Source organism: Rana temporaria, chromosome 1 (assembly GCF_905171775.1).
Source record: "Rana temporaria chromosome 1, aRanTem1.1, whole genome shotgun sequence".
Classification (NCBI taxonomy): Eukaryota; Metazoa; Chordata; class Amphibia; order Anura; family Ranidae; genus Rana; species Rana temporaria.
The window spans coordinates 639,745,182-639,770,898 of NC_053489.1; the positions used below are offsets into that span (position 1 = coordinate 639,745,182).

Consider the following 25,717-nt stretch of genomic DNA (forward strand, 5'->3'; position numbering starts at 1 on the left):
CTCAGTATAATAATGCATTTTATTTATATTTCTCTATCAATTTAGAGGTGAACTATAGCTGGCATACATACAAGAAAAACCACTTACAGGCCAGACAGAGTTTGAGGAAACTCTCCCACAAGATGAAACTGCAATAAATTCCATTCCCCTATTCTACCCAAAAGAGTTTGGAATTTTCTTGCAATTTAGACCAAAGCAGTTATTTTTTAGAACTCTTTATTTTACACAGTAAAAATAAGAAACGTTGGCCCTTCTAGGAGACTCTCTTGCTGACCCTCTTGTAGACGATGTCTTTTACAGTCATAATCTGAAAGGCAATATACAGAGTTTATTATTAGTTAGAAAAATTAAAGTACATAGACTCTGAAGCCACATATTACTTCTGATCAAGCCCAACTGCCACCAGAATTATGTCTTGAGCCCCGTACACACAATCGGAATTTCCGATGGAAAAAGTCATCGACTCTTTCCATCGGAAATTCCGACCGTGTGTATGCCCCATCAGAGTAATGCAATTGGAAATTCCGATGAATGAGTTTAGATAGAACATGTTCTTTTACTCCGTTGGAATTCCAATGCGATTTTGGGCGGACAAAGGTCCAATCATGTGTACAGGGCTTTAGAGTTAAAACCCCTTTCAGACTTTTAATGCGGTCTGTGACTTCATTGGGGAAATTTCCCAACTGTCTCAATGATACTTGTTCTGCCTCCCCATAAAATGTGTTGAACTGTAGCAAGTTACTATTGTAACATGCATGGTGGTTTGGACCATTACAACTAGTTTATTAAATGATTTGGTTTTGTCCTCCCTCCCCGTTTACAGCTAGTTCATTCAATCCAAGCGGTTTCTTCCATGTTCCCTCAGTCAGTGTTCGTTATTTTGCAGAGACTGGTCTTGGGTAAATCAGGGTCTTCCACTTCAAAGAACTGAAACATCTCATGTACTCCCATTATCTGAATTTAGGATGTGTTGCATGCAAATTCTGTGTCTTATGGTTATAGGTCGGCTGCATGCGAATGGTGTAGCAGGTGAGCATACTGTCCAGACAGACTGAGTCCAAGGAGGAATGTCCATACATAAAGTGACATTTGAAACGAAAAACACATCTGACACTAGAACAAAATCTGGGCGTGGTAATCACCAGAACAAAGTCAGACAGCAATAATAATCACTTTATGAACTCGATCCCAGATAGTAAGCAATTGAGCTACAAGTTTGAAAAGGACTCGCCAAGCTATTGCTAGACTTGGCAGGCTTCACAAGTTTGTTGCACAATTGCAGCAAGTCTGCATCGCATGACAGATGAACTTTACAAACATTCTGCAAGTTCTGTTGTGCAATAGTCATCCCACCACAGGGGTCACTGTGGCCAAAATGTTCATGCTGTAGACTTGCAGAGCTCTTGCTCTAGACTCATCACTGCAACTTTGCTCTTGCTAGAGACTTGCCACGCAAATTTGCTACAAATTGGAAAAGTGTCAACTAGCACTTGAAGCACAACTTGCCAGTGAAAAAAAAGTGCAGCCAATTAACAGACTGACAATTCAACACTGGCACAAATGTGGCAAGCTATCCTTGCCATCTGGGATGAGTCACAGATCAATATGCATCCAGGTTGGTGGATATACCAACTTGTCAATCAATTTCCTTTAATAAGATGCCATTTCAATAAATTGTGTTGAAAAAAGTGATCGGCGCAATACGCAACAGTTGGCATATTGACACTGCTGTCATCCCACACCAACAGCTGTGTGGTAACACGATCGAATGAACCCTTAACGATATACTGCATTAATGAGCTACATTTGTCTTATATCTGCCTGGAGGTCAGGTATGGACTTTTCTACAAATCTTACATTGGTTAGAAGATCGCCAGAAATTTCGCTGGTGGAGGTCACTCCTTTCAGTTTCACAACAAGCTTGCCATCCTCTAGATGAAAGGTAGACTGAAAAAGATGATAGAGAATATAAAACTAATATTTTATATGAATAAAATATTTGTAAAAATGACAATAGATGTTAAAGGGATCTGATCAGCGGGAGTTCCACCTCAACACATGATGGTAGAATTTGGAGGCAGAGCTTTGTCTGTAAATGCTAGCTTCCAGGTTGCAATGACTGACATCAGGAAGAGTAGTAGCAAGATCTCATTTGCGTACCTTGTTCGGGTCAATGACACAGAAGCCCTGGGATGAACATGGTAACCAGGCCTGCATATTTATCCCAGTATAAATGAGATTTAAAAAGCACATTTCCTTTTTTGTTTATACAGACAGTAAATTTCTTCTGCAATAGGGACAAACCTTTTCTACAAAGATGGGCACATGTCAAATTTCATTTAACATTTGTTTTAGTTTGGCCTCTTATTGAACTGCATTTTGTTGCGCTGTGTTCCTCTAATAAAAATTACATTAAAAAAAGCCAATTTCACTTGAAACTGATATTTCCAGTTTGTGGTGAGCACCAAGCTGACCATACAGTAAAACCTTGGTTTGATAGCATAGTTTGTTCCCGAAACATGCTTGTAATCCAAAGCACTTGTATATCAAAGCATTTTTTTTACAGGATATAAAAGAGAAGAGAGGCACCTCTAAGTGTAGCAGTAAGTTGCACCTTCATTAAATGTAACCATATTGCTACACTTAGAGGCTCCTCTTTTTTATACTCAGTTGTGACATGATGCTACTCTTATATCAAGACATCGCTTGTATCTCAAGGTAAAATGTATTAAAAAAAAATATTTTGCTTGTCTTGCAAAATGCTCTCAAACCAAGATTTTACTGTACACTTTAATTTACTGATCTGGTTTTCCCAATCTCCATACAATCTCTAGGATCCATTCCCATGTTGGACACAAAGTCACATGCCAAGTAGCAGCCCATTGATTTCTATGGAACCCCTTCAAAGTTATGTGACTTTGGCTCCTGCCCTACTTTGATGCAACTTAATTGTCAGAAAGGCGCATCAAAGTCACACAGCTTTGGAGTCACTAATGTGAATGGAGCCTCAAGGGCCCTTTCACACAGGCTTACAATTAGGTCCACCTGATTTGAAGCTCTGTGTGTTAATAGGCAGGTGGATGTAAATGGACTTAAGTGTAAGTGTCCAGGTGACCATCCAAGTCTTGGAAAAACATGACACTTCAGTTTTTCTGGACCTAAACACGAAAAATTGTAGGTTGCCAGATGTAAAACAGACATTTACTTCTGGCCACCCCTAGTCCACAGTCAAAACGTGGACACAAGCCGAACAGGCACGAATGTACAAAACTGGCAACTGCCCTGGTTCTGCTCCAGTTTAGCAGAGGATCCGACTATGGATCCCTTAGTGAACTGAAGGGGTAAAGCCCATGTGAAAGGACCCTTTGCTATACAATCTGGTTGTACAACTTCAAATCTTTAGATTTAAAGTACAAAAAAATAAAAGTTTGGATACAGTGGACAGGGATTATACTACTTGTCACCAATTATGGCTCTGTGTCCCCATTAGGGAGATTCACCATTTGTCCTGTTTACCATCATCAAAAGAGAAGATCCCACATTTTGGGTTGTTCTCAGAAAAGTAATAGAGGGGAAATCTTCTGAAGGGGACACTAGTACTTGTGACCCCAATGGATTCCCTTAATTAGCAGGGGGATTTCCGCCCCCCCCCCCCCTCTATATTTATATATTAAAATCAACAGGGTTTATGACCCTCCCTTATGCTATCCAAAAGGAAAATCTTGAGGACAAACCCAAGCAATTCATTGCATTTGTATCCAATCAGGCACTATATGGTTGATGGAAAGGAGATCGTACAATCAGATTTTATATACAGTCAGCTTTAGATTTGCCAAAACAATGAATTAAAGGCAGTATAAACTATAGCTTCACATCCATACCTTAACCTTCTCTTCTGTCAGTGTTTCTACATCGGTCTCCTCTCCAATAGTGAACACATTATGTAGGACTTTGGGTCCTGTGGTCACTGTGATCTCAAAGTTATTCCCGGTCTGCTTAATTTCTGTCACGCTCTTCGCATCTTTTCCTTTCTGGATCAACTCTTCAGGAAGACCTGCAGAAAAACAGAGATCCCGTGTTCTTCAGACAAACTGGTCTACAGATGTGGGTGACCATTCATACCTCTCAGCACCTCCATTATGTTCTAAACATAAGTACCATTAGGTACACCATCCAGTCCCAGCAGATATCAGCCTCTCAAAGCCTTTTACAGGCTGCAGTGGGGCTGGACGGTGCCCCTCTACCTCCATCCGTAACCCAAAGGCTGGAGCCCAATGCACCGGGGCTCAGCCAGAGTACATGAGGCATATGTGTTCAGAGTATTTAGTCTGCACAGAATTCTATCCACTCCGAACACAGCAAAACTAAAACAGAGGTAAAACTACAGTATACGGTACCAGTTAGTGTGAACCTGGGCTAAAGTTGACTTGGATGGGATGCAAAGTTTTGGGCGCTTGAACAAGACCCTGATGTGGGCAGATTTGGTGGAAGCAAGTCCACCTGCATATGGCCGCCCACAGGGACACACAGCAGTTTGGTTTTGATCCATGTATTCACTGGTTGAAGACGGACAGCCAGAATACCTGTGTGAAAGGAACCTAGGAAGATTGCCTAGTAGTGCTCTCCACAATGATAGGTAGATTCAGGTAGAGTTAGGCCGGCTTATCAGTAGATAAGCCGACCTAACTCAGAATCTACGCCGACATATGTTTAAGCGTATGCTCAAACAGAGATACGCTTAAACATATCTAAGATACGACGGCTTGTGCCGTCCTATCTTAGATTGCAATTTTTTGGATGGCCGCTAGGTGGCGCTTCCATTGCGGTCGGCGTAGAATATGTAAATAAGTTTTTACGCCAATTCACGAACGTACGCTGCAGTCGATTTACGCCGTTTCCGTAAGGCCTTAGTAGGCCTAAAGTTATTCCACCTATTAGGTGGAATAACAATGTTAAAGTATGGCCGCCGTTCCTGCCGCGAGATTCAATTTTTTTACGTCGTTTGCGCATGTTGTCCGCGAATCGGGAGTTACGTCGTTTACGTCCACGTCGAAATCAATAGGCCCGTACGGCATACTTAGCCGCAATGCGCACTGGAAAATGTAGGCGCCCGACGCATGCGCAGTAGCCAAAAAAACCTTCAAAAACGTGAGGTCAAGCCTCATTACCATTAAACACTCCCCCCCTCCAACCCATGTGAATTAGGCGCCCTTACTCCCACCGCATTTACGCTACGCCGCCCTAAGTAAGGAGGCAAGTACTTTGAGAATACAGTACTTGCCGCTCTTACTTAAGGCGGCGTAGCGCAAACACGCTAAGCTACGCCGTCTTAAAATTGCGCGCCCGTACCTGAATCTACCTATGAGAGTGCTACATCACCGGTTCCTTGTAGCATGTAGTTGGTTGTGCAAATGTAACAAACCAACAGATAATCGGCTTCCGTTTTAGTTTAGTGCTTTGCATATGCTTACAATTTCTTGCAAATAGAAGTACCATTACACATATTAACCTCACATACCTATGCTCTTTTATGTTGTTGGATACCATGCAGTTCATAAGGATCGCAGTCTAAGTAGCTTATGCATTCATCTTATGGAGTAATCTTTCAGATGTGAAACACGATATGCAACTGCCATCCAATAACTGCAGATTAAGCCCTGGTTCACACCAGTGCGGTTTTGAAGTCACGTTACTTCATCATGACTTTAAAACAGCGCGATTTCATGTGCAGTTTGCCGATATCTGTGTGACTTAAATTAACAGATGTCAATGCAAACCACGCTGAAATCGCAAAGAAATAGTGCAGGAACCTTTCATAGTCGCAGCAATTTAAACAGTTCCATTGCCGCAAATGCAGTGCGACTTTGAACTGTCAAGTCACACTGGTGTAAACCAGGACTTAAGCCAGACTCCGATTAGAACTATGGATACTCCGCCACAGGTATATTTAAACATGGTGGCAACCGCTAATAGCACCACAGGTTCAGTCACCCCCTTTATGTTGGTCTTACCCCCTTCCCCTCAGTTGTGTGGTTACAGGGAAACTATTGAAGCACAACTCCAGCAAACTTGAACATGATTCCTTGTAGTCGGACTGGGGGGGGCACCGCAAGTTTTTTTTTTTGCCGATTTAGGATTAGAAGGACTTCCTTCCCCAATACTCTGCCCCCCCACACTGCTAGACCAGTCCCTGCATCATCTTCTACACTACGATACTGCAGTCTAAGGTCATGAATCATGTCAAGACCAATGCAGGGTCCATGATGAGGACACAAAGGGGCAGTGTACTTGCAGAGTATGGGGAAGCGCTGCCTGCCAGGGAAGCAAAATGGTCAAGAAAGTATCACACAAAAAAAAAAAAAAAAAAAAACTCATTGTATGCAAAAGCAGATTTGGGGCCAACCGGTTTCTAATGTCATAATAAAAAGATGCTAGTTACACAAATTTGCATAAGTATACCGGATAAGTGAAGCCACACATTACTATCAAAGTGCTCCTGCTGATATAGTCCTACTATAATCTATAGCAGTGGGTGCCAAACTGCGGCCCTTTGATTGCACTATTTCTCCCCCAATGATGGGTCCCCATTCCTACCACTGACACCATCGATGGGGCAAGGTTTATTCCCACTGATGCAAGGACATTTTCTACTCCCACTGGCCACAGTCCAGACCCTGTAAAGTCTGAAGCATAGTAAACTGGCCCTTTGTGTAGAAAGTTTGGAGACCCCGGATCTATAGGAGTAGTGGTAGTAAGACATGTTCAAAATGAGAGGAAAAAAAAAAAACACACCCCACACTGCAATAAGGCAGGTTTCCCCACATCCAAGTTGTATTACAGTCATAGGTGTGCGCAGCCTATTGCATTAGGGTGTGCACACCAAAGCTCAAACACACATGCGTGTCTAATATACCATATATGGCAGTGGGCAAGTCAGTAGGGCAGAGATCGGTGTCAGTAGTTTATCTTTATTTGTATTATTGTTTTTTTACAATTTTTTTTTTATTAGTGTTTTTTGGAGCCCTGTTTGGGGGCTTTGGTGAAATATCAGTGGTCTAAACAGACCCCATGATGTCTAACTTTTGAGACAGAAAGGGACTGAGGACAGAGATTCCCCAGTCCCTTTCTCTGCAGCCAGGCAGCAAGGGGAATCTGTATAGTACAGGGTAATTAGGGTGTGCCCAGGCACACCTTACACCCTATGTGCGCACGCCTATGATTACAGTAGATTGTGACCTGCTCTGAATGGAGCCAGTTCACATCTCCAGAGCAGAATCCTGTGCATCTTTGGCTCAGTTTCAGGTTCGAATTCAGGCCCAATTCATCCCTGTGGCTGGGTTCACACCTCCAGGGATGCAGCTTGCAGCAGGGGTCCAGTATGTCCCTGTTCCCAGGCCAAATTTTTTGCCTGAGTTTGGCCCCGAAACTGAGCCCAAAAAAAAAAAAAAAAAAAAAAAAAAAAAAAAAAAAAAAAAAAGAGACGCACAGGACTCCTGTGCAAGCCGCTCAGCGCCCACAGAGGAGATATGTGAACCAGCTCCATAGAGAGCCGGTCACAATCTCCTATCATGCGATTTGGATGCATCCAATTTGCATAGGTGTGAACCCAGCCTTAATGGAGAACAGCGATGCACCGGACCCCTGCAGTCAGCCACATTCGTTTCAAGTGTGAACCTAGCCTTACAAATAATATCCCCCCCCCCCCCCCATGGGCACTTGTTATTATACAGGATTTATAAAGCGCCAACAGTTTGCGCAGCAGCGCTTCCCAACATGAGGGCAGACAGTACAGTTACAATACAACCCAAAACAGGAGGAATCAGAGGACTTTGCTCATTAGAGCTTACAATCTAGAACTCAACACCAGATCTCCATTCTATTGTGCCTGTTGACAACTGAGAAATGTGCGATCGCTCAAAACTCACAAAATGTACCAGAGCTTCTAAAGCTGGCCATACAGTATACACATTTTCTATAGATTTACCTTCAACTACGTAGTGCATGCCGGATCGCACACAAATTGGAAAGCATTTTAGGTTTGACCTAAATATTCTATGGTTTTAGGAAAAAGAAAAAAAAAAAAAAAAAAAAAAAAAAAAACACACACACACTTAAGCCCATGCCTTGTCATCAGGGGTGGCCTGACCATTCAGGCACTGCCCAAGGGCCCCATGCCACTAGGGGGCACCCCACATCAGGGTTGCTAGCCTCAACAAAACCAGGGACAGCATGTAAAAAATAAATAAAAATCTGTGGTGTGTGTCCCCATAATCTATTGCCTGGGGGGCCCCATGAGTTGTCAGTCTGCCCCTGCTTGTCAACTATTTTATTTCCCATGCAACTTAATGAAATTATAAAAACAATAATTAAAGTTGAAGGTCCTCTTGGTATTACCAATGGCTTTCATGAAAGGCTCGAAGTTCTCCTGGGACTGAAGCTCATAGGTTCCTGCGAAAGCCATCTTAGAAGGAAGGGTTGGTGATCTTCTGCTCCTATGGAGAGTCAAAGAGAGAATGTGTCGCCTCTTCCTTCACTTCTCCTTATAAGAACCCCATGTAATCTCTACGATAAGCAATCAGGTGATGTAATTGCAACGAGGTTCAAACATTAACTGCCGCCTTGCAGTGCATTTGTTATTCTAAGCACAATGTCATCACTTCTTGTGATAAAAATAGTTAGATTGTCACTTGAACACTTACACAGCATAAAGCATAGACGCTAAGCATTCAATACGGGGCGTTTCCTATGACCACTATATAGACACTATAGAGAACTGACAACCCATTCAAGGTCAATTCACATTGAAATAAATAAATAAATATGTACCTAACAACATTTGCTAATCATGCATACAAGCCATGTGCTAATAGCAACACGCTTTACACTTTGGGGTTGATTTACCGTATTTATCGGCGTATACCGCACACTATTTTGCCCTGAAAGTCAGGGCAAAATCGTGGGTGCGCGATATACGCCGACACCCGCCACAAGTTTGAATACTGCGCCGGCATATACCGAGCGCAGTACACTCGTGTATCTTCGGGCAGTCTCGGCGCCTCTCGTACTGGCGTCCTAAGCGTACAGGACGTCAGCGCGAGAGTTGCCGAGCCTGCCCGACGATACACGAGTGTACTGCGCTCCGTATATGTCGGCGCAGTATTCAAACTCGGCGCGGGAAACGAGCGGGGAGGACGCGAGGACGCCGCAGAAGGACGCCGGACCCGACGAAGAGGACACCCGAAGCCGCAGACGGACGCCGGACCCGACGAGGCCGCCGATGGACGCCGCGCAAGACACCAAAACTGTAAGTACAAAACATTTTTTTTTCCACAGGAATTCGGGCAACTTTAGGGGTGCGCGCTATACGGGGGAGCGTGCTATACCCCAATAAATACGGTACTTAGGCCTGGGTCACACCTATGCATTTTTTAGTGCATTTTCAGTTTTACAGAAACACACTACCGTTCATTTAAAGCGGATGTGCCACGGGGAAAAAATATTAAAAGCCAGCAGCTACAAATACTGCAGCTGCTGACTTTTAATATTAGGACACTTACCTGTCCTGGAGTCCAGCGCTGATCGCAGCAGAGCACGAGCGATCGCTTGTCTCTCTGCTGCTCCCCCCGCCATCCACGCTGAGGGAACCAGGAAGTGAAGCGCTGCGGCTTCACTGCCCGGTTCCCTACGGCGCATGCGCGAGTCGCGCTGCGCCCGCCGATTGGCTCACACGCTGTGTGCTGGGAGCCGAGTGTTCCCAGCACACAACGGGCGACAGACGGGAAGTCAGAAAAACCCGTCTTTCGCCCGTAGCGTGTGGCCGGAAGTGGGTGCAAATACCTGTCTTTAGACAGGTATCTGCACCCCCCTCCCCCCTGAAAGGTGTCAAATGTGACACCGGAGGGGGGGAGGGTTCCGATCAGCGGGACTCCACTTTAGGGTGGAGAACCGCTTTAACACGGTTTCCTATGGATGTAGCTCACATCTGTGCGTTTTATGGGAAAGGCCAGGGACTTTTTTTCTGGTTTTTGGTTTCATAGACTTCAATGGATCAAAATCGTGTATCGAAAAACGCAAAATGCACCTGGAATATGAAAACTGCAACCTGCATAGGTGAGAACCAGGCCAAGGCTGGATACACACCTATGCATTTTTAGTGATTTTTGCATTTTCCAGATTTGCATTACAGAACGTTTTCCATAGGAAACCATGTTAAATGGACTGTAGTGCAAATTTGCAAAATGCAAAAAGCACTAAAAATGCAAAGATGTGAATCCAGCCTAAACTGGAGAGTGCAAAATCTGGTGCAGCTGTGCATGGGAGCCAATCAGCTTCTAACTTCTAACTTCAGCTTGTTCAATTAACCACTTTAAGCTTTGGCAAAAAGAAAAAAACAAACAAACCTGGAAGCTGATTGGTTTCTTTGCAGAGCTGCATCAAATTTTTCACCCTCCAGTTTTAAATCAACCCCAATGCCTGAAACGTTGATACAAGGCAGGATGAATCCATGCTTAGGCCGGGTTCACGCTAGTCCGACGAACGCTCCGACATTGGGAGTTCATGTCGCATGACGTGTGAAAATTTATATTTGCCTATGAGAGCTGTCTTAACTGGTCTGACACATGTCGGAGCGACTTTGCAAATGCTCCCTGTACTACGTTGGTCCGACTTTGATCCTACTTCACTCCATTGAATATCATTGAAGTCGGATTGCAGTCTTGCACGCTCCGACTTTGGCATGCGACTTGTACTCTGCTGATCTTGAGGGGGAACTCCACACAAATTTTAACAAAAAAAACGGCATGGGTTCCCCCTCCAAGACCATACCAGGCCCATGGGTCTGGTGCGGATTTAAAGGGGAACCCCCCTACGCCGAAAAAACGGCGCGGGGGTCCCCCCAAAATCCATACCAGACCCGTATCCGAGCAGCAGCCTGGCAGGTCAGGAAAGGGGGTGGGGACGGGCGAGCGCCCCCCCCTCCTTAACCGTGCCAGGCCTCATGCCCTTAACATGGGGAGGTAGGTGCTCTGGGGCAGGGGGGCGCCCTGCGGCTCCCCCACCCCAAAGCACCCTGCCCCTATGTTGATGAGGACAGGGCCTCTTCCCGACAACCCTGGCCGTTGGTTGTCGGGGTATGCGGGCAGGGGGCTTATCGGAATCTGGGAGCCCCCTTGGCCCCCAGATACCGGCCCCCCACCCTAGGTGAATGAGTATGGGGTACATCGTACCCCTACCCATTCACCTGGAGGAAAAGTGTCAAAAAAAATAAACACACTACACAGGTTTTTAAAATATTTTATTATTCAGCTCCGGGGGTCTTCTTCCGACTTCTCCACTCTCCGGGGGTCTTCTTCTGACTTTGGGGGTCTTCTTCCGTCTTCTCCGCTCTCTTCTTCTGTTCTCTGCGCTCCCCGGTTCTTCTCCCGCTCTCCGGTGCCTTCTTCGGGGCTGGCCGCCGCTATCTTCTTTATAGCTCTCTTACTAGCGGCGGCCAGCCTGGTCTTCTTCCGTCGCCTTCTTCTTCCCTCTTCTTTTCTTCCGGTGTTGTGCCGCTGTAATGCCGGGTGCGCGGCTCGCACCGATTTATATAGGCCTCTTATGACGTCACAGTCCCAGAATGCTCCGGGTGCTGACGACAGGCTGCGGGGGCTTCGATCTAAGGTAAGTAATACATAATGAGCTAGTATGCTATGCATACTAGCTCATTATGTTTTTGTCTTGCAGTCTTTTTTTTAAGGGTTTACAACCACTTTAAATACATTTTTAGTTAATTCATGTGTATCTGTATCCAGTCTTCTAAATCTACGTGGAATCCACATGTAGCGCCCCCCCCCCTTTAAAGTTAGTGGGGCGTTACGCTAAAGTTAGTGGGGAATGGGAGATTTTCAGTTGCTCCCATTCACTAATTGTTAGTTTGTGCTGTTGCCAGTTCGGAACTGCCTCATGGGTCAGTCTGTGTGTCCAGGGGTGCGTTGCCACCCCTGGGCGACAGTTGGCGATATAGGGGTTCTGAAAGAACCATTCTCCCCAGCAACCAATCAGAGGAGTTTTTTCCTCTTTAGGCGTGCTGGCAGGGGGTATATCTGTGGCACCCACCATTGTTCGTTGTTCTCTGCGGGGCCCGAGATCCAGGTGCGGCATCCACCTTCAGGGTGCGCGCATCCGCGGGCCCCCATCCTCATGGCCTGCCTGGCTAAATTTATGCACCTCGCGGAGCCTTCTTCTGATGAAGAGAGGGACCCCAGCATCTTGCTGGGTTCCAGATCCTAAGCTGGGAGCTGAATGGTGGGGGATTGGCTCGGGAGAACCTAAGTACAGAGGTTGTTTGCGAGGCCTGGACGAACCACCGGGGATCCGGTCACTACGCCATATGACAGGTACCCCTTTTTTTGCTGTCAGTAGGTGACCCTACAGAATAGGACTTACTGGGAGGATTCGCTATCCTTACGCTCTGACTAAACTGAGAAAATGTACTAAGCCTGTGGCAGAGGCATTGTTTCCTCCCAGTGATTTGATTATTGCAAGTGACCCTTTGGCTGCCAGGTCCAATTTAAAGCGGGAGTTCACCCAATTCGTTTTTTTTTCTATTTTCCCCTTAGCTTCATGCTCGTTTTGTCTAGGGGAATCGGCTATTTGTTTTAAAATATGATCCGTACTTACCCGTTTTCGAGATGCATCTTCTCCGTCGCTTCCGGGTATAGGTCTTCGGGAGCGGGCGTTCCTTCTTGATTGACAGTCTTCCGAGAGGCTTCCGACGGTCGCATCCATCGCGTCACTCGTAGCCGAAAGAAGCCGAACGTCGTTGCGGCTCTATACTGCTTCTTTCGGAAAATCGTGACGCGATGGATGCGACCGTCGGAAGCCTCTCGGAAGACTGTCAATCAAGAAGGAACGCCCAGTCCCGCAGCCCATACCCGGAAGCGGCGGAGAAGATGCATCTCGTAAACGGGTAAGTACGGATCATATTTTAAAACAAATAGCCGATTCCCCTAGACAAAACGAGCATGAAGCTAAGGGGAAAATGTGTTCGCTATGGGTGAACCTCCGCTTTAATTGCCTGTCCAGGGGGCACTTACCCACCCTGGCGAGGGTGGCAGCGTTTTGAATCGTCTGTGCCGAGAGCAGGCTTGCTCTCTATGCTTCTGATATCCAAGGCCTGATGCTACAAGTTCTTCCTACTCATCAACCTTTTTCTCTACTGTGTGTAATGTTGATGTTGGCCATGTTGGCCTTGGAATAAAGCATTGAAAACTCACGCTACCGGCTGGACACTTGCTCTTTTATCCACACTCACAAGTATCACCCCTAGACAGAAGAATTTGGTAACTTAATATGCCGATCCCAAATTAAACCAGCTGCTCCTTTGGGGGTGAGCGCTACACACATATTATTTTTCAATTGTGCATATTCTAATTCCACTATTTCCAAATCATGTGAAAAGCTAACACAGGTATCAAATTATCATGTTTTGCTTGAGCTGGGAAACACATAATTGTCTCATTGTCAAAGTCCTAAAAGCTCACAGGAAAATTAAAACTATTGTAAAAGAGCTGAACTGCTGAAGGCAACTGGATACCAGAAACAGGAAGAATGTGAATGAAAGGTAAAAGATAATAAAATGAAGTACAGGAAATGGATAGAGAGGAAGAATGTGGAAGTGGGATGACAGGACATTGTTGAACTTGTACTTTTTCGTGAAAGACAATGAAAATGAAATGCTCTTTATAAATGGGACAATTGTACTGATGGATGTTAGAATTAATGGCCCAGATTCAAGTAGAATTGCGCGATATTTGCGGGGGAGCAGGGCAACGATTTTGCCCTGCGCCCCCGCAAATATTTTGCGCTGCCCTCGATTTACGGAGCAGTAGCTCCGTGAATTGCGAGGGCGCGCCGGCAAATTTGCCCAGCGTAAGCGCGCACAAGTAAAATGATCCCGCCAGGGGCGGGAATCATTTAAATTAGGCGCGCTCCCGCGCCGAGCGTACAGCGCATGCTCCGTCGGGAAACTTTCCCGACGTGCATTGCGGCAAAGGACGTCATTTGCTTCTAAGTGAACGTGAATGGCGTCCAGCGCCATTCACGTTTCACTTACGCAAACGCCGTGAAATTCAAATTTCACAGCGCGGGAAGGCCGGCTATACTTTAGCATTGGCTGCCCCTACTATTAGAAGGGGCAGCCTTGCGCTAAAAGTAGCCGTACGGAAACTCCGTACCTGGCTTGCGCGGGGCCCGCGCAAGCTTGTGAATCAGTGGTAGTATGCAATTTGCATACTACACGCTGATACACAATGGGAGCGCCCCCTAGCGGCCCCCGCAAGAATGCAGCCTAAAATCTGCGAGGCATAAGAGCCTTATGCCGCACATTTTAGCCTGCAGTCGGTGTAACGAGGTTCCTGAATCAGGAGCACTCGTTACCTATGGTTGCCCGGGCGCAAGTGCTTCTTGAATCTGGGCCATTGTTGGATCCTCAACTCTAGGAAAATTATATCAAGCAAATTCTATTCCACTATTTAACGAGACCAAAACTGAACTTTTTGCTATTAGACGCCTCTTTCTTGGATCGGACGAAGAAACATTGTAAAGGTGGTAATAGTACCAAATCTTTTTTATAAATTCAAGATGTTGCCAATAGCCTTACTGCAGACATAATGAGAAAAGTGAAAATCTTGCGACAAAATTAAATAACAATACCAATGGTATTAACTAGAGCTGCACCCCAAGGTTGTCAGTGATAGACTAGAAATGTTATTAAATACGAGGGTGGGGGCGCTAGAAATAAGTGAAAAATTATTGTTAAACTCATGTGATAATCACAAAAAATTATAATAAACAAAACAACCAGCCTGCCTAGTCAATATGGTGCAAACTGTGAAACCCAAATACCTCCTAGAAAAATTAATGTGATAGGGTACTTCAGACATATATTAGAATGTTAAAATCAAGGATTGTAAAGTTTATATGGCAAAATTGTATTTTTAAATAACAAACATATCATACTTACCTCCACTGTGCAGTTCGTTTTGTGGAGTGGCCCCGATCCTCCTCTTCTTGGGTCCCTCGACGGCTGTTTCGGCTCCTCCCCGCAATAGCTACCCCCCTCTGGGAAGCGCTCTCCCAAGGGGGTTAGCTTGTGGGCGCGCTCCCTGTCATACACTCTATGTCCATAGACACAGAGTGTATGTCTCAGTTCCGCCCCCCGGCGGCCGCGTCAATGGCTGCTCTGCAATCAATATTTCCAATCAACACCGAGAAGCAGTGGAGAAGAGGATGCAGGGGGATGCGCACAGCAGGTGAACTGGCTCAGGTAAGTAAACGGGGGGCTAGGGGGGCGTCATTACCAGGTGTTTTTTCACCTTAATGCATAGGATGCATTAAAGGTTCACTAAAGGAATTTTTTTTTAATAACAAACATGTTATACTTACCTCCACTGTGCAGTTCGTTTTGCACAGAGTGGCCCCGATCCACATCTTCTGGGGTCCCTCGGCAGCTGTCTCGGCTCCCCCCGCAAGGACTCAACACCTTCATGCGAGAGAGCTTGCATGGTGTTGAATGCTTGCGGGCGCGCTCCCGTGATACAGCCGGCGGCCATAGCCGCTCACTGTGTCACTCGGCCCCGCCCCCCGGCACGCCGCATCATTGGATGTGATTGACAGCAGCGCAAGCCAAAGCCTGCTCGTTCACGGCGCAGGACTTTTGAGGGGGTCAGGTAAGTAATTGGGGGGGGGCTACTAATACTTATTTTTTATATGTTTTTTATAATATATTTTTTCACCTTAATACATAGACTGCATTAAGGTGAGCACATGTTAAAGCGGCTCTTCAGACATTTCTTCAACTTTCCATCTATTAAATCCTCTGCCCTTTTTGTTTTTTTCTGCCAGTAAATACCTTATACAGCCCACTTCCTGTTTCTTGTCTGGTCATTAGCCTAGGCTTATGTCATCGTGCACAGCTCTCTCTCTCTCTCTCTCTCTCTCTCTCTCTCTCTCTCTCTCTCACTCTCTCTCTCACTCTCTCTCTCTCTCTCTCTCGTGAGAGTTTGCCAGGAAGGGGGGGGGGGGCTGATTGATAAGAGGGCCAATGAGAGCTGTAGGGCTGCAGGGCTGGAGGTGTGCATCTCTCTTCAGCTGCCCACAGTTAAAATGGCTGCAGCCAGACTTAGTAGAAGGATATTTGTCAAGTACAGGATCACAATATATATAAAATAATATGCACAGTGTTTAGCCCACATGAGTCCAGTATCAAGCTAAGTTACAGGCTTTTTTCAAAATAGCAGTATTATTTAGGTCATTAAAAGTTAGGCTCCAATGGCAATGTTGGATGTTTGTTGATTGTTATAATGATTTTTTTTTCTCTTGTGTATTTTGTATAGCGGATTTTGCTTTGCTTTAGTTCTTTGAGAGGTGCTTTTTTTTTTTAGGAGGTTTTTGTATGTGTTTTTTGAAAAAGGGAAACATTTTAAATAACAGACTTGTCATACTTACTTGGTTTTGCCCAAAGCAGCCCCAATCCTTCTCTTCTTGGGATCCCTGCCAGATGCTCTTGGCTCCTCCAAGTGCCCCCATAGCAAGCCACTTGTATGGGGGCACTTGTGTGTGCCTGCTTCTGAGATACTCTCTGTGGCCCGGATTCAAGTAGCAATTGCGCCTGTGTAACCATAGGTTACACAGCGCAATTGCTTACTTGCCCCGGTGCTACGAATGCTCCTGATTCAGGAACATCGTAACGCCGACTGCAGCCTAAAATCTGCGTGGCATAAGGCTCTTATGCCACGCATATCTTAGGCTGCATTCTAGCGATGACCGCTAGGGGCGCTCCCATTGTGCTCAGTGTATAGTATGCAAATTGCATACTAACACCGATTCACAATGTTGCGCGAGCCCTGCGTACGCAATTTACGCCGTTTCCGTACGGCGTGTTTAGCGTAAGGCTGCCCCTTCTAATAGCAGGGGCAGCCAATGCTAAAGTATACCCGTCGTTCCCGCGTCGCGACGTTCGAATTTTATGTAATTTGCGTAAGTGATTCGTGAATGGCGCTGGACGCCATTCACGTTCACTTTGAAGCAAATGACGTCCTTGCGACGTCATTTGCCGCAATGCACGTCGGGAAAGTTTCCCAACTGAGCATGCGCTCTACGCTCGGCGCGGGAACGCGCCTAATTTAAATGATTCCCGCCCCCTACGGGATCATTTACATTAGGCGCCCTCACGCAGGGCAAGTTTACACAGCGCACACGCAATTTACGGAGCTACTGCTCCGTGAATCGCGGGTAGCGCAGTAAATTTGCGGGGGCGCAGGGCAAAAACGCTGCCCTGCACCTCCGCAAATAAGGGGGAAATCTACCTGAATCCGGGCCTGTGTAACCATAAGATACACAGAGTGGGGCTTGGCCCAGCCCCCTGCTTCCTCGTCACTGGCTGTGATTGATAGCAGAAGGAGCCAATAGGTCCCACTGCTGTATCTCAGCCAATAAGGAAGGAGAGAGCCAAGTGAGCCTCGGCTTTTGTGCACATCACTGGATCGAGATCGGCTCAGGTATGTATTTAGAAAGTCTGCGGAGGAAGCTGCATGCAGAAGTTTTTTTTTTTTTTACCTTACTGCTTAGAATGCTAAAAAACCTTCTGCCTTTACAACCACTTTAAGGTTAGGACAAATTGATTCCGGGACCCAAGGATTATTAACACAATAACTGAAAAAATGTCCCAAGGGTATGGCATGACCTTTTTATAATGATGATTTTGTTTTATTTTTATTTACATACATTCGAAACACGTTCTGTCTTTTTTTGTATTATTTCCGTCAAATGATGGCTGGGCGGTGAGGCTCTTGTTCTGGGCGGGCGTTATATGAAGTCCTTGCCTTTCCGGCCCACGTCACTGGGGACCCGATGCGCGTTCCTGGCGGCCGCGATGTCCGCCGCACACCCGCGATTGCCCAGTAACAGAGCAGGACCGTGGGTCTGTCTGTTTAAACATACAGATCCTGTCAGAGGAGAGGAGGCAGATGATGTGTTCCCAGTACAGAGGAATACCGATCGGTCTCCTCCCCTTGTGAGTCCCCTCCCCCTACAGTTAGAATCACTCCCTAGGGAACAAATTTAACCCCTTGATCGCCCCCTAGTGTTAACCCCATCCCTGCCAGTCACATTTACACAGTAATCAATGCATTTTTATAGCACTGATCGCTGTATAAATGTGAATGGTCCCAAAAATATGTCCGCCGCAATATCGCAGTCACGATAAAAATCGCAGATCACTGACATTACTAGTAAAAAAATAAAATAAAATAAAAATGCCATATTTTTATTCCCTATTTTGTAGACGCTATAACTTTTGCGCAAACCAATCAATATACGCTTATTGCATTTTTTTTTTTTTTTTTTTTACCTAAAATATGTAGGAGAATACATATCGGCCTAAACTGAGGAAAAAATTTGTTAAAAATTTTTTTTTGGGGATATTTATTATAGCACAAATGAAAAAATATTGGCCCGCATTCACAAAGCACTTACGCCGACGTATCTCGAGATACGCCGCGTAAGTGTAACTATGCGCCGTCGTATCTGTGCGCCGTGCCAACAATCTGAGATACGCCTAAATATAGGCTTCCTACGACCGACGTAACTTGCCTACGCCGTCGTATCGTGGGCGCATATTTACGCTGGGCGTATTTTCCGCTCCCATTGATTTTCTATGCACATATGCAAATGAGGGAGATACGCCGATTCACAAACGTAGTTGCGCCCGGCGCATAATATACGCGGTTTGCGTAAGTCGTACGTTCGGCGTGAAGTTATTCCCCATATAGGAGGCGCAACTCATGCAAAGGTATGGACCAGGGAACACAAGCCGTTGTATCTATTGTCGTTTACGTTGTACGTGAATATGACTAGGCGTAGGTTACGTTCACGTCGTAGGCAGTGATTCGACGTATCTTAGGCAGTTGTTTCGACGTGATTCTGAGCATGCGCACTGGGATGCGCCCACGGGACGGCGCATGCGCCGTTCATTTTAAGTACTTCTATGGCGCTTGGCCCATCATTTGCATGGGGTCACGTCTCATTAGAATGGCTCACGCCCACTTCCACCTACGCTGGCTTACGCCGAGGAAACCCAGCGTATCTTTAAGAGCGAGTGGGAGCGAGTGCTTTGTGAATCCAGTGCTTGCCTCTGTGCGCTGCGCCGGCGTAGCGCAAAAGAGATACGCTACGGCGGCATAAACAGTGCTTTAAGTGGGCCGGAACGCGGCGGTACTCAGTACCGCCACTTCCGAAAATTGCCCTGGAGAGTACCAGCACCTCTCCGTGCGCCCAGTACGTGGGTTTCCGGTACCGGAGCGCAGCGGAGAGCTGGCCGTCTCTCCTTCCTAATGTCATTGGCTGGGCAGCTAGTGGAGGGGGGCGGGTCGCGTGCAGAGTACGGCTCAGGCAGGCGCAGGCAGGGAGTTGACCTCACGTTAGGTGACGTCAACTCCTTTCCGCGCGCCTGTGAGGAGCGATCAGTGCGGCCTGGAGTCCCGCCCGCCCTGAGGCTGCAGCAATGTGTGTCACGAGGAGGGAGTGAGTCTCAGTCTGGCTCACCTCCTCACCTCAGCCGACAGCCGCCGACATATCCCCGGCCCCTGGGGGGGCTCCGCTCCACCATCCACCGCCGGTCCGGAGTCACCTCACCTCGCCAGCAGACCTACCAGCATTGCATCGACCGACCGTGGCCCTGCGCAGGTAAGGAGCCGAGCGGCATCGGATTGCTTGGAACGGGGAGTGGGGGCCTGGGGGGGGGGGGGGAGCGGCCTAGTACCAGAGAATCTTTTTTTTTTTTTTTAAATAGCTGCAGACTGGGGGTGTGAAGAATTGGACTTTTGTATCGATGGCTGAATTAGCAGGGAGTGCCAGGGACAGCAATGAGCACAAGTAATTAGGATGTGCTGCCTGGGCACACCCCGCATGTCAGTATTGCTGGCGCAGCCTGGGCAGTAGGCATGGGCACTGGGGCAGGTGGAGTTGATATAATTAAAGGAGTTCTCTGACCTAAAACTTTTAACCCCCGCTGTGCCCGGGCTGTAAAACTATACAAAATAAACTTTCACTTACCTGCCTACGATCCCCCGTTGTTCCGATATCGCCGTCCCGTTCTCAGGTCCCGATCTCTTCTGCTTCCTGCGTGTCGGTGACTCATAGTGCGCTCAGCCTATCAGCGGCCGCGACGGGACATTGCTGCGGCCACTGATAGGCTGAGCGCACTATGAGTCGCCGACACGCAGGAAGCGGAAGAGACCGGGACCGGAGAACGGGACGGCGATATCGGAACAACGGGGGATTGTAGGCAGGTAAGTGAAAGTTTATTTTGTATAGTTTTACAGCCCAGGCACAGCGGGGGTTAAAAGTTTTAGGTCATAGAACTTCTTTAATTGAACACAGTATTGCATTTGCTGGGCATGTGGAGCAGTCCGGTGGACAGTGTCACACAGTGTGACACTCTACCGGACCGCTCCACATACCCCCCTGCACATCAGATCCCCCCCTCATCACACACACACATTCGTTCCTCTCTGTACCAGTACCCCCCTGCACATCAGACCCCCCCCCCCTCATCACACACACACACTACAGTAGCTCTTTTTCAGGGTACTTTCTAAGGGTATTTTCATGATCAGTATTGGGGGGGGGGGAGCACCGGCGCCTAATAGAGTACCGGCACCTCTTTTGGCCCACTTAAAGCGGATGTGCCATGGGAACAAAATATTAAAAGCCAGCAGCTACAAATACTGCAGCTGCTGACTTTTAATATTAGGACACTTACCTGTCCTGGAGTCCAGCGCCGATCGCAGCAGAGCACGAGCGATCGCTCGTCACTCTGCTGCTCCCCCCGCCATCCACGCTGAGGGAACCAGGAAGTGAAGCGCTGCGGCTTCACTGCCCGGTTCCCTACGGCGCATGCGCGAGTCGCGCTGGGCCCGCCGATTGGCTCACACGCTGTGTGCTGGGAGCCGAGTGTTCCCAGCACACAACGGGCGACAGACGGGATGTGACGGAATGCCCGTCTTTCGCCCGTAGCGTGTGGCCGGAAGTGGGTGCAAATACCTGTCTTTAGACAGGTGTCTGCACCCCCCTCCCCCCTGAAAGGTGTCAAATGTGACACCGGAGGGGGGGAGGGTTCCGATCAGCGGGACTCCACTTTAGGGTGGAGGACCGCTTTAAAGCACTGGGCATAAATATGCGCCGATGTATGTGAATCCGGGCCATTGTGTTTTTTTCAAACGTGTCACTCTTCTTTTGTTTATAGCGCAAAAAATAAAAACCGCAGAGGCGATCAAATGCCACCAAAAGAAAGCTCTATTTGTGGGGGGAAAAAAATTATAAAAATTTCATTTGGGTACAGTGCTGCATGACCGCGCAATTCTCATTCAATGTGCAACAGTGCTGAAAGCTGAAAATGGCCTGGGCAGGAAGGTGAAAGTGCCCGGTATTGAGGTGGTTAACCGCTTCCCGACCGCCGCATGTAGATATACGCCGGCAGAATGGCACGTACAGGCACATTTGCGTACCTGTACGTCCCTGCCTAGACGTGGGTCGGGGGTCCGATCGGGACCCCCCCCCCCCGCTACATGCGGCGGTCAGATTCCCGCGGGGAGCGATCCGGGACGACGGCGCGGCTATTCGTTTATAGCCGCTTCGTCGCGATCGCTCCCCGGAGCTGAAGAACGGGGAGAGCCGTATGTAAACACGGCTTCCCCGTGCTTCACTATGGCGCTGCATCGATCGAGTCATCCCTTTTATAGGGAGACTCGATCGATGACGTCAGTCCTACAGCCACACCCCCCTACAGTTGTAAACACACATTAGGTGAACACTAACTCCTACAGCGCCCCCTGTGGTTAACTCCCAAACTGCAACTGTCATTTTCACAATAAACAATGCAATTTAAATGCATTTTTTGCTGTGAAAATGACAATGGTCCCAAAAATGTGTCAAAATTGTCCGAAGTGTCCGCCATAATGTCGCAGTCACGAAAAAAATCGCTGATTGCCGCCATTATTAGTAAAAAAAAAATAATTAATAAAAATGCAATAAAACTATCCCCTATTTTGTAAACGCTATAAATTTTGCGCAAACCAATCAATAAACGCTTATTGCGATTTTTTTTACCAAAAATAGGTAGAAGAATACGTATCGGCCTAAACTGAGAAAAAATATATTTTTATATATGTTTTTGGGGGATATTTATTATAGCAAAAAGTAAAAAATATTGAATTTTTTTCAAAATTGTCGCTCTATTTTTGTTTATAGCGCAAAAAATAAAAACCGCAGAGGTGATCAAATACCACCAAAAGAAAGCTCTATTTGTGGGGAAAAAAGGACGCCAATTTTGTTTGGGAGCCACATCGCACGACCGCGCAATTGTCTGTTAAAGCGACGCAGTGCCGAATTGTAAAGACCCCTTGGGTCATGTAGCAGCATATTGGTCCGGTCCATAAGTGGTTAAGGAGGTGTGTGTAACCATTACTATTTGAAATGTGAGTGTCAATGCAATTTTGTTGTAAGTTTACTTTAAAATGACCATAAATGCCTTCCTATCTTGTCTCATGTTATCTTGGTCCGATGGCAGGGTGGCCAGAAGGAATACATAAATGTAGTACAGGGGTGATATACAGACTATGGCCTCCTAAAAGTTTAAATGACGTGCTGAGATATAGAATATCAAGTTATTGGTGGCAGCGAACAAATTCGTTGATTCACTAGTTGTTCTGACAGTTTAAAAGAAATTCATAGAAGCCAGGAGTCAGGCCACTCCCCATGGTAAATGGCTTGTACAAGTCACCTTTACCCTATATCAACACAGACGGCCATAAAAACTAAACTTTACTGTATGTATTAACGTCACTCAAGTGATGGGGAATCATTTACAAGACATGCAACCTTTAACATTGTCAAATTCATCAAAGTCAATGGTGCTTAAAGGGCTCATGGCTGCCAATAAACCTGGTACAGTGGAACCTCGGTTTAAGAGTAACTTGGTTTGAGAGCGTTTTGATTTGCGAGCAACTTCTTTTTTTTAATTCTGACTCGGTTTGCAAGTGTTGACTCGCAAGACGGGCAGAATTCAAGCTAAATAGGCCTGCAGTACCTCACTTGGCCTGAGGTAGGGGGGCGTAGAAGCTGAGGAGAGCTGAAAATAGGCCTGCAGTACCTCATTTGGCCTGAGGTACGGGGCGCAGGAGTCGAGAAAAGCTGTACATTGTCCTGCAATACCTCATTTGGCTTGAGGTACGGGGGCGCAGGAGCCGAGAAAAGCTGAACATTGTCCTGCAATACCTCATTTGGCTTGAGGTACGGGGGGCGCATGAGCAGAGAAAAGGCGAACATTGGCCTGTAGCACCTCATTTGGCCTGAGGTATGGGGGCGCAGAAGCCGAGCAGAGCCGAAAATAGGCCTGCAGTACCTCATTTGGCCTGAGGTGCGGGGACACAGGAAACGAGCCAAAGTGTCCTCGGGCCTTTTCAGACGTTTTTGACGCTCTCTGGCGACCCCCACCTCTGGCCGCATTCGGTATTGCATCCCATTGAAGTCAATGCGGAACAAATTATTTTTCGTTTCCATTGACTTCAATGGGAAAACTCGCTTTTATATGCGAGTACTTTGGATTACGAACATTCTCCTGGAACGGATTATGCTAGTGTAGCACTACCCCCCAAAGGAGCTGCTGGTTTGTTTTGGCATGTTACCTCGTGGCTCCTCCGCCGCCTAGGGGTGTATGGTAAAAGTAGTAGTAACGGAATGTCCATGACAGGTGTCTTTTTCTGTGCTCTTTATTAACCAGCCGGGTAAAAACAATAAAACTTGTGGTGAAAGGTACCGTAGAGATTCAGTAGAAGGAGAAATAGCAGATTCAGGCGTAGCAATAAGGAAACAGTCCTGCTTCCAACAAAACTTTCTTCTTCGCCACTCCACCTGGAGTGGGTATAGTGTACCTGGACAGGCCTCTCTCACTGACCTGGCAGCCAGAGTATCACTCGGAACTTAAAGCGGGGGTTCACCCAAACATTTTTTTTAACATTACATTCAGCCGAGTTGTTAGAACGACATTAGGCTGTTTTTTTTTTATTTCCTTGCCGTACATACCGTTTTATATATATATGTTCACCGCGGCTTCCGGGTATGTAATCTGCGGGACTGGGCTTTCCTAATTGATTGACATGCTTCCGACCGTCGCATACTGCGCGTCACGAGTTGCCGAAAGAAGCCGGACTGCGAGTCGGCTCTATACGGCGCCTGCGCACTGACGTTCGGCTTCTTTCGGCAACTCGTAACGCGCTGTATGCGCCGGTCGGAAGCATGTCAATCAATTAGGAACGCCCAGTCCCGCAGATTACATACCCGGAAGCCGCGGTGAACATATATATATAAAACGGTATGTACGGCAAGGAAATTAAAAAAAAAAACAGCCTAATGTCATTCTAACAACTTGGCTTAATGCAGTGTTTCTCAATTCCAGTCCTCAGGCCCCCCCAACAGGTCAGGTTTTCAGGATTTCCCTCAGATGAAAAGGCTGTGGTGATTACTAAGGCAGTGAAACTGATCAAATCACCTGTGCAAAATAATGGAAATCCTGAAAACCTGACCTGTTGGGGGGGGCCTGAGGACTGGAATTGAGAAACACTGGCTTAATGTAATGTTAAAATTTTTTTTGGGGGTGAACCCCCCTTTAGGCCAGGTTCACACCTAAGCGAATTGAGTGCGGCTTAAACCGCATCTAATTCGCAGGACATTTCAAAATACATTGTTTTCAATGAGGCTGGTTCACATATGTGCGATGCATCCGCACTGCGCATTGCCTCCAAACCGTGTGCGGTTTTTATGTCTTGCGGTGCGGCTCAGGTGCGAATTCAGTCCCATTATCTTCTATGGGTACGCATCTAATTCGCAGATGTGTTCTGTTCTCTTCAGGAATTTCTCTCATTCAGCTCAATACACTTCTCCCCCACTCTCCTCTCACCTGGAACTTCTCCCAGGTCTCCAAATTCGCATCTAAAATGTTGCTAATCTGCAGAACACTTCTCTTATCTCTCTGCAGAGATAAGAGAGCTGAAATTTGCACCGCACTAGTGTGATTCAGGCCTTAAGAAAAAAAAATCTGCCACAGACCCTCCTTAGATTTGAGATTGCGGAGATAATCCTCCTTGATAGACTTTGCGACTGGATCTCCTTCAGGTAGTTGCAGTTAGGTTACCGACTCACAGGGGACCGATGTCCAGCCTTTCAGTAGCCGGTTACCTTTATCCCCGGTGGATGGTCGAGACCCTATTGGATTTCCAGCCTCTCTTGGCTCTCCTCAGGCGGACTCCAGGGCTCAAGTCCTGCGGGAACGCGTGGGAACGGAGTTCCTGCACTTTTTTCAGAGCAGGAACTCAGTTCCCTTTGCAGGACTAGAGCAGCCGAGAGCAGCTGAGCCGCCCGAGCCAATCCTTCACTAAGCGGCGATGCCCAGCTCGAGTCACTGTCAGGGGCCGGCGAACCTTAGTAATCCTTTATGTTACTGGCCGCTTCCTGTATATGGATTCATCAGGTAGTGTGCAGGTATTCTGTCACTTCCTCGATGCCGCAATGTCTCCTGGGAGCTTTTGTCATTGTTCCCAAGAGACATTGCGGAGGTCTGTCGCGAGTTATCACGGGATTTAGAAAGAACTTGCTGCTTTCTGAATCCCGTGATAACTCGCGG

General features: G+C 46.9%; 1 protein-coding gene across 1 annotated transcript; it reads right to left on the reverse strand.

Annotated features, from left to right (window-relative positions):
- Positions 1-8,535, reverse strand: LOC120924475 (fatty acid-binding protein 1, liver-like). Its single transcript, XM_040335462.1, has 4 exons — positions 8,395-8,535; positions 3,882-4,054; positions 1,858-1,947; positions 1-307 (listed from the first exon to the last, which is right to left on the reverse strand). Exons 1-4 carry the CDS (start codon positions 8,459-8,461, stop codon positions 254-256), a joined length of 384 nt encoding a protein of 127 aa, XP_040191396.1. The 5' UTR covers positions 8,462-8,535; the 3' UTR covers positions 1-253.
- Between the last annotated feature and the right edge of the window lie 17,182 nt (positions 8,536-25,717).

Coding starts and splice junctions, on each gene's coding strand:
- LOC120924475 (XM_040335462.1), bottom strand. CDS start 8,461: ATGGCTTTCGCAGGAACCTATGAGCTTCAGTCCCAGGAGAACTTCGAG. Junction 4,055..8,394: donor GCCTTTCATGAAAGCCATTG/GTAATACCAAGA, acceptor GTTTTTCTGCAG/GTCTTCCTGAAGAGTTGATC. Junction 308..1,857: donor CTGGCGATCTTCTAACCAAT/GTAAGATTTGTA, acceptor ATTGCCTTTCAG/ATTATGACTGTAAAAGACAT.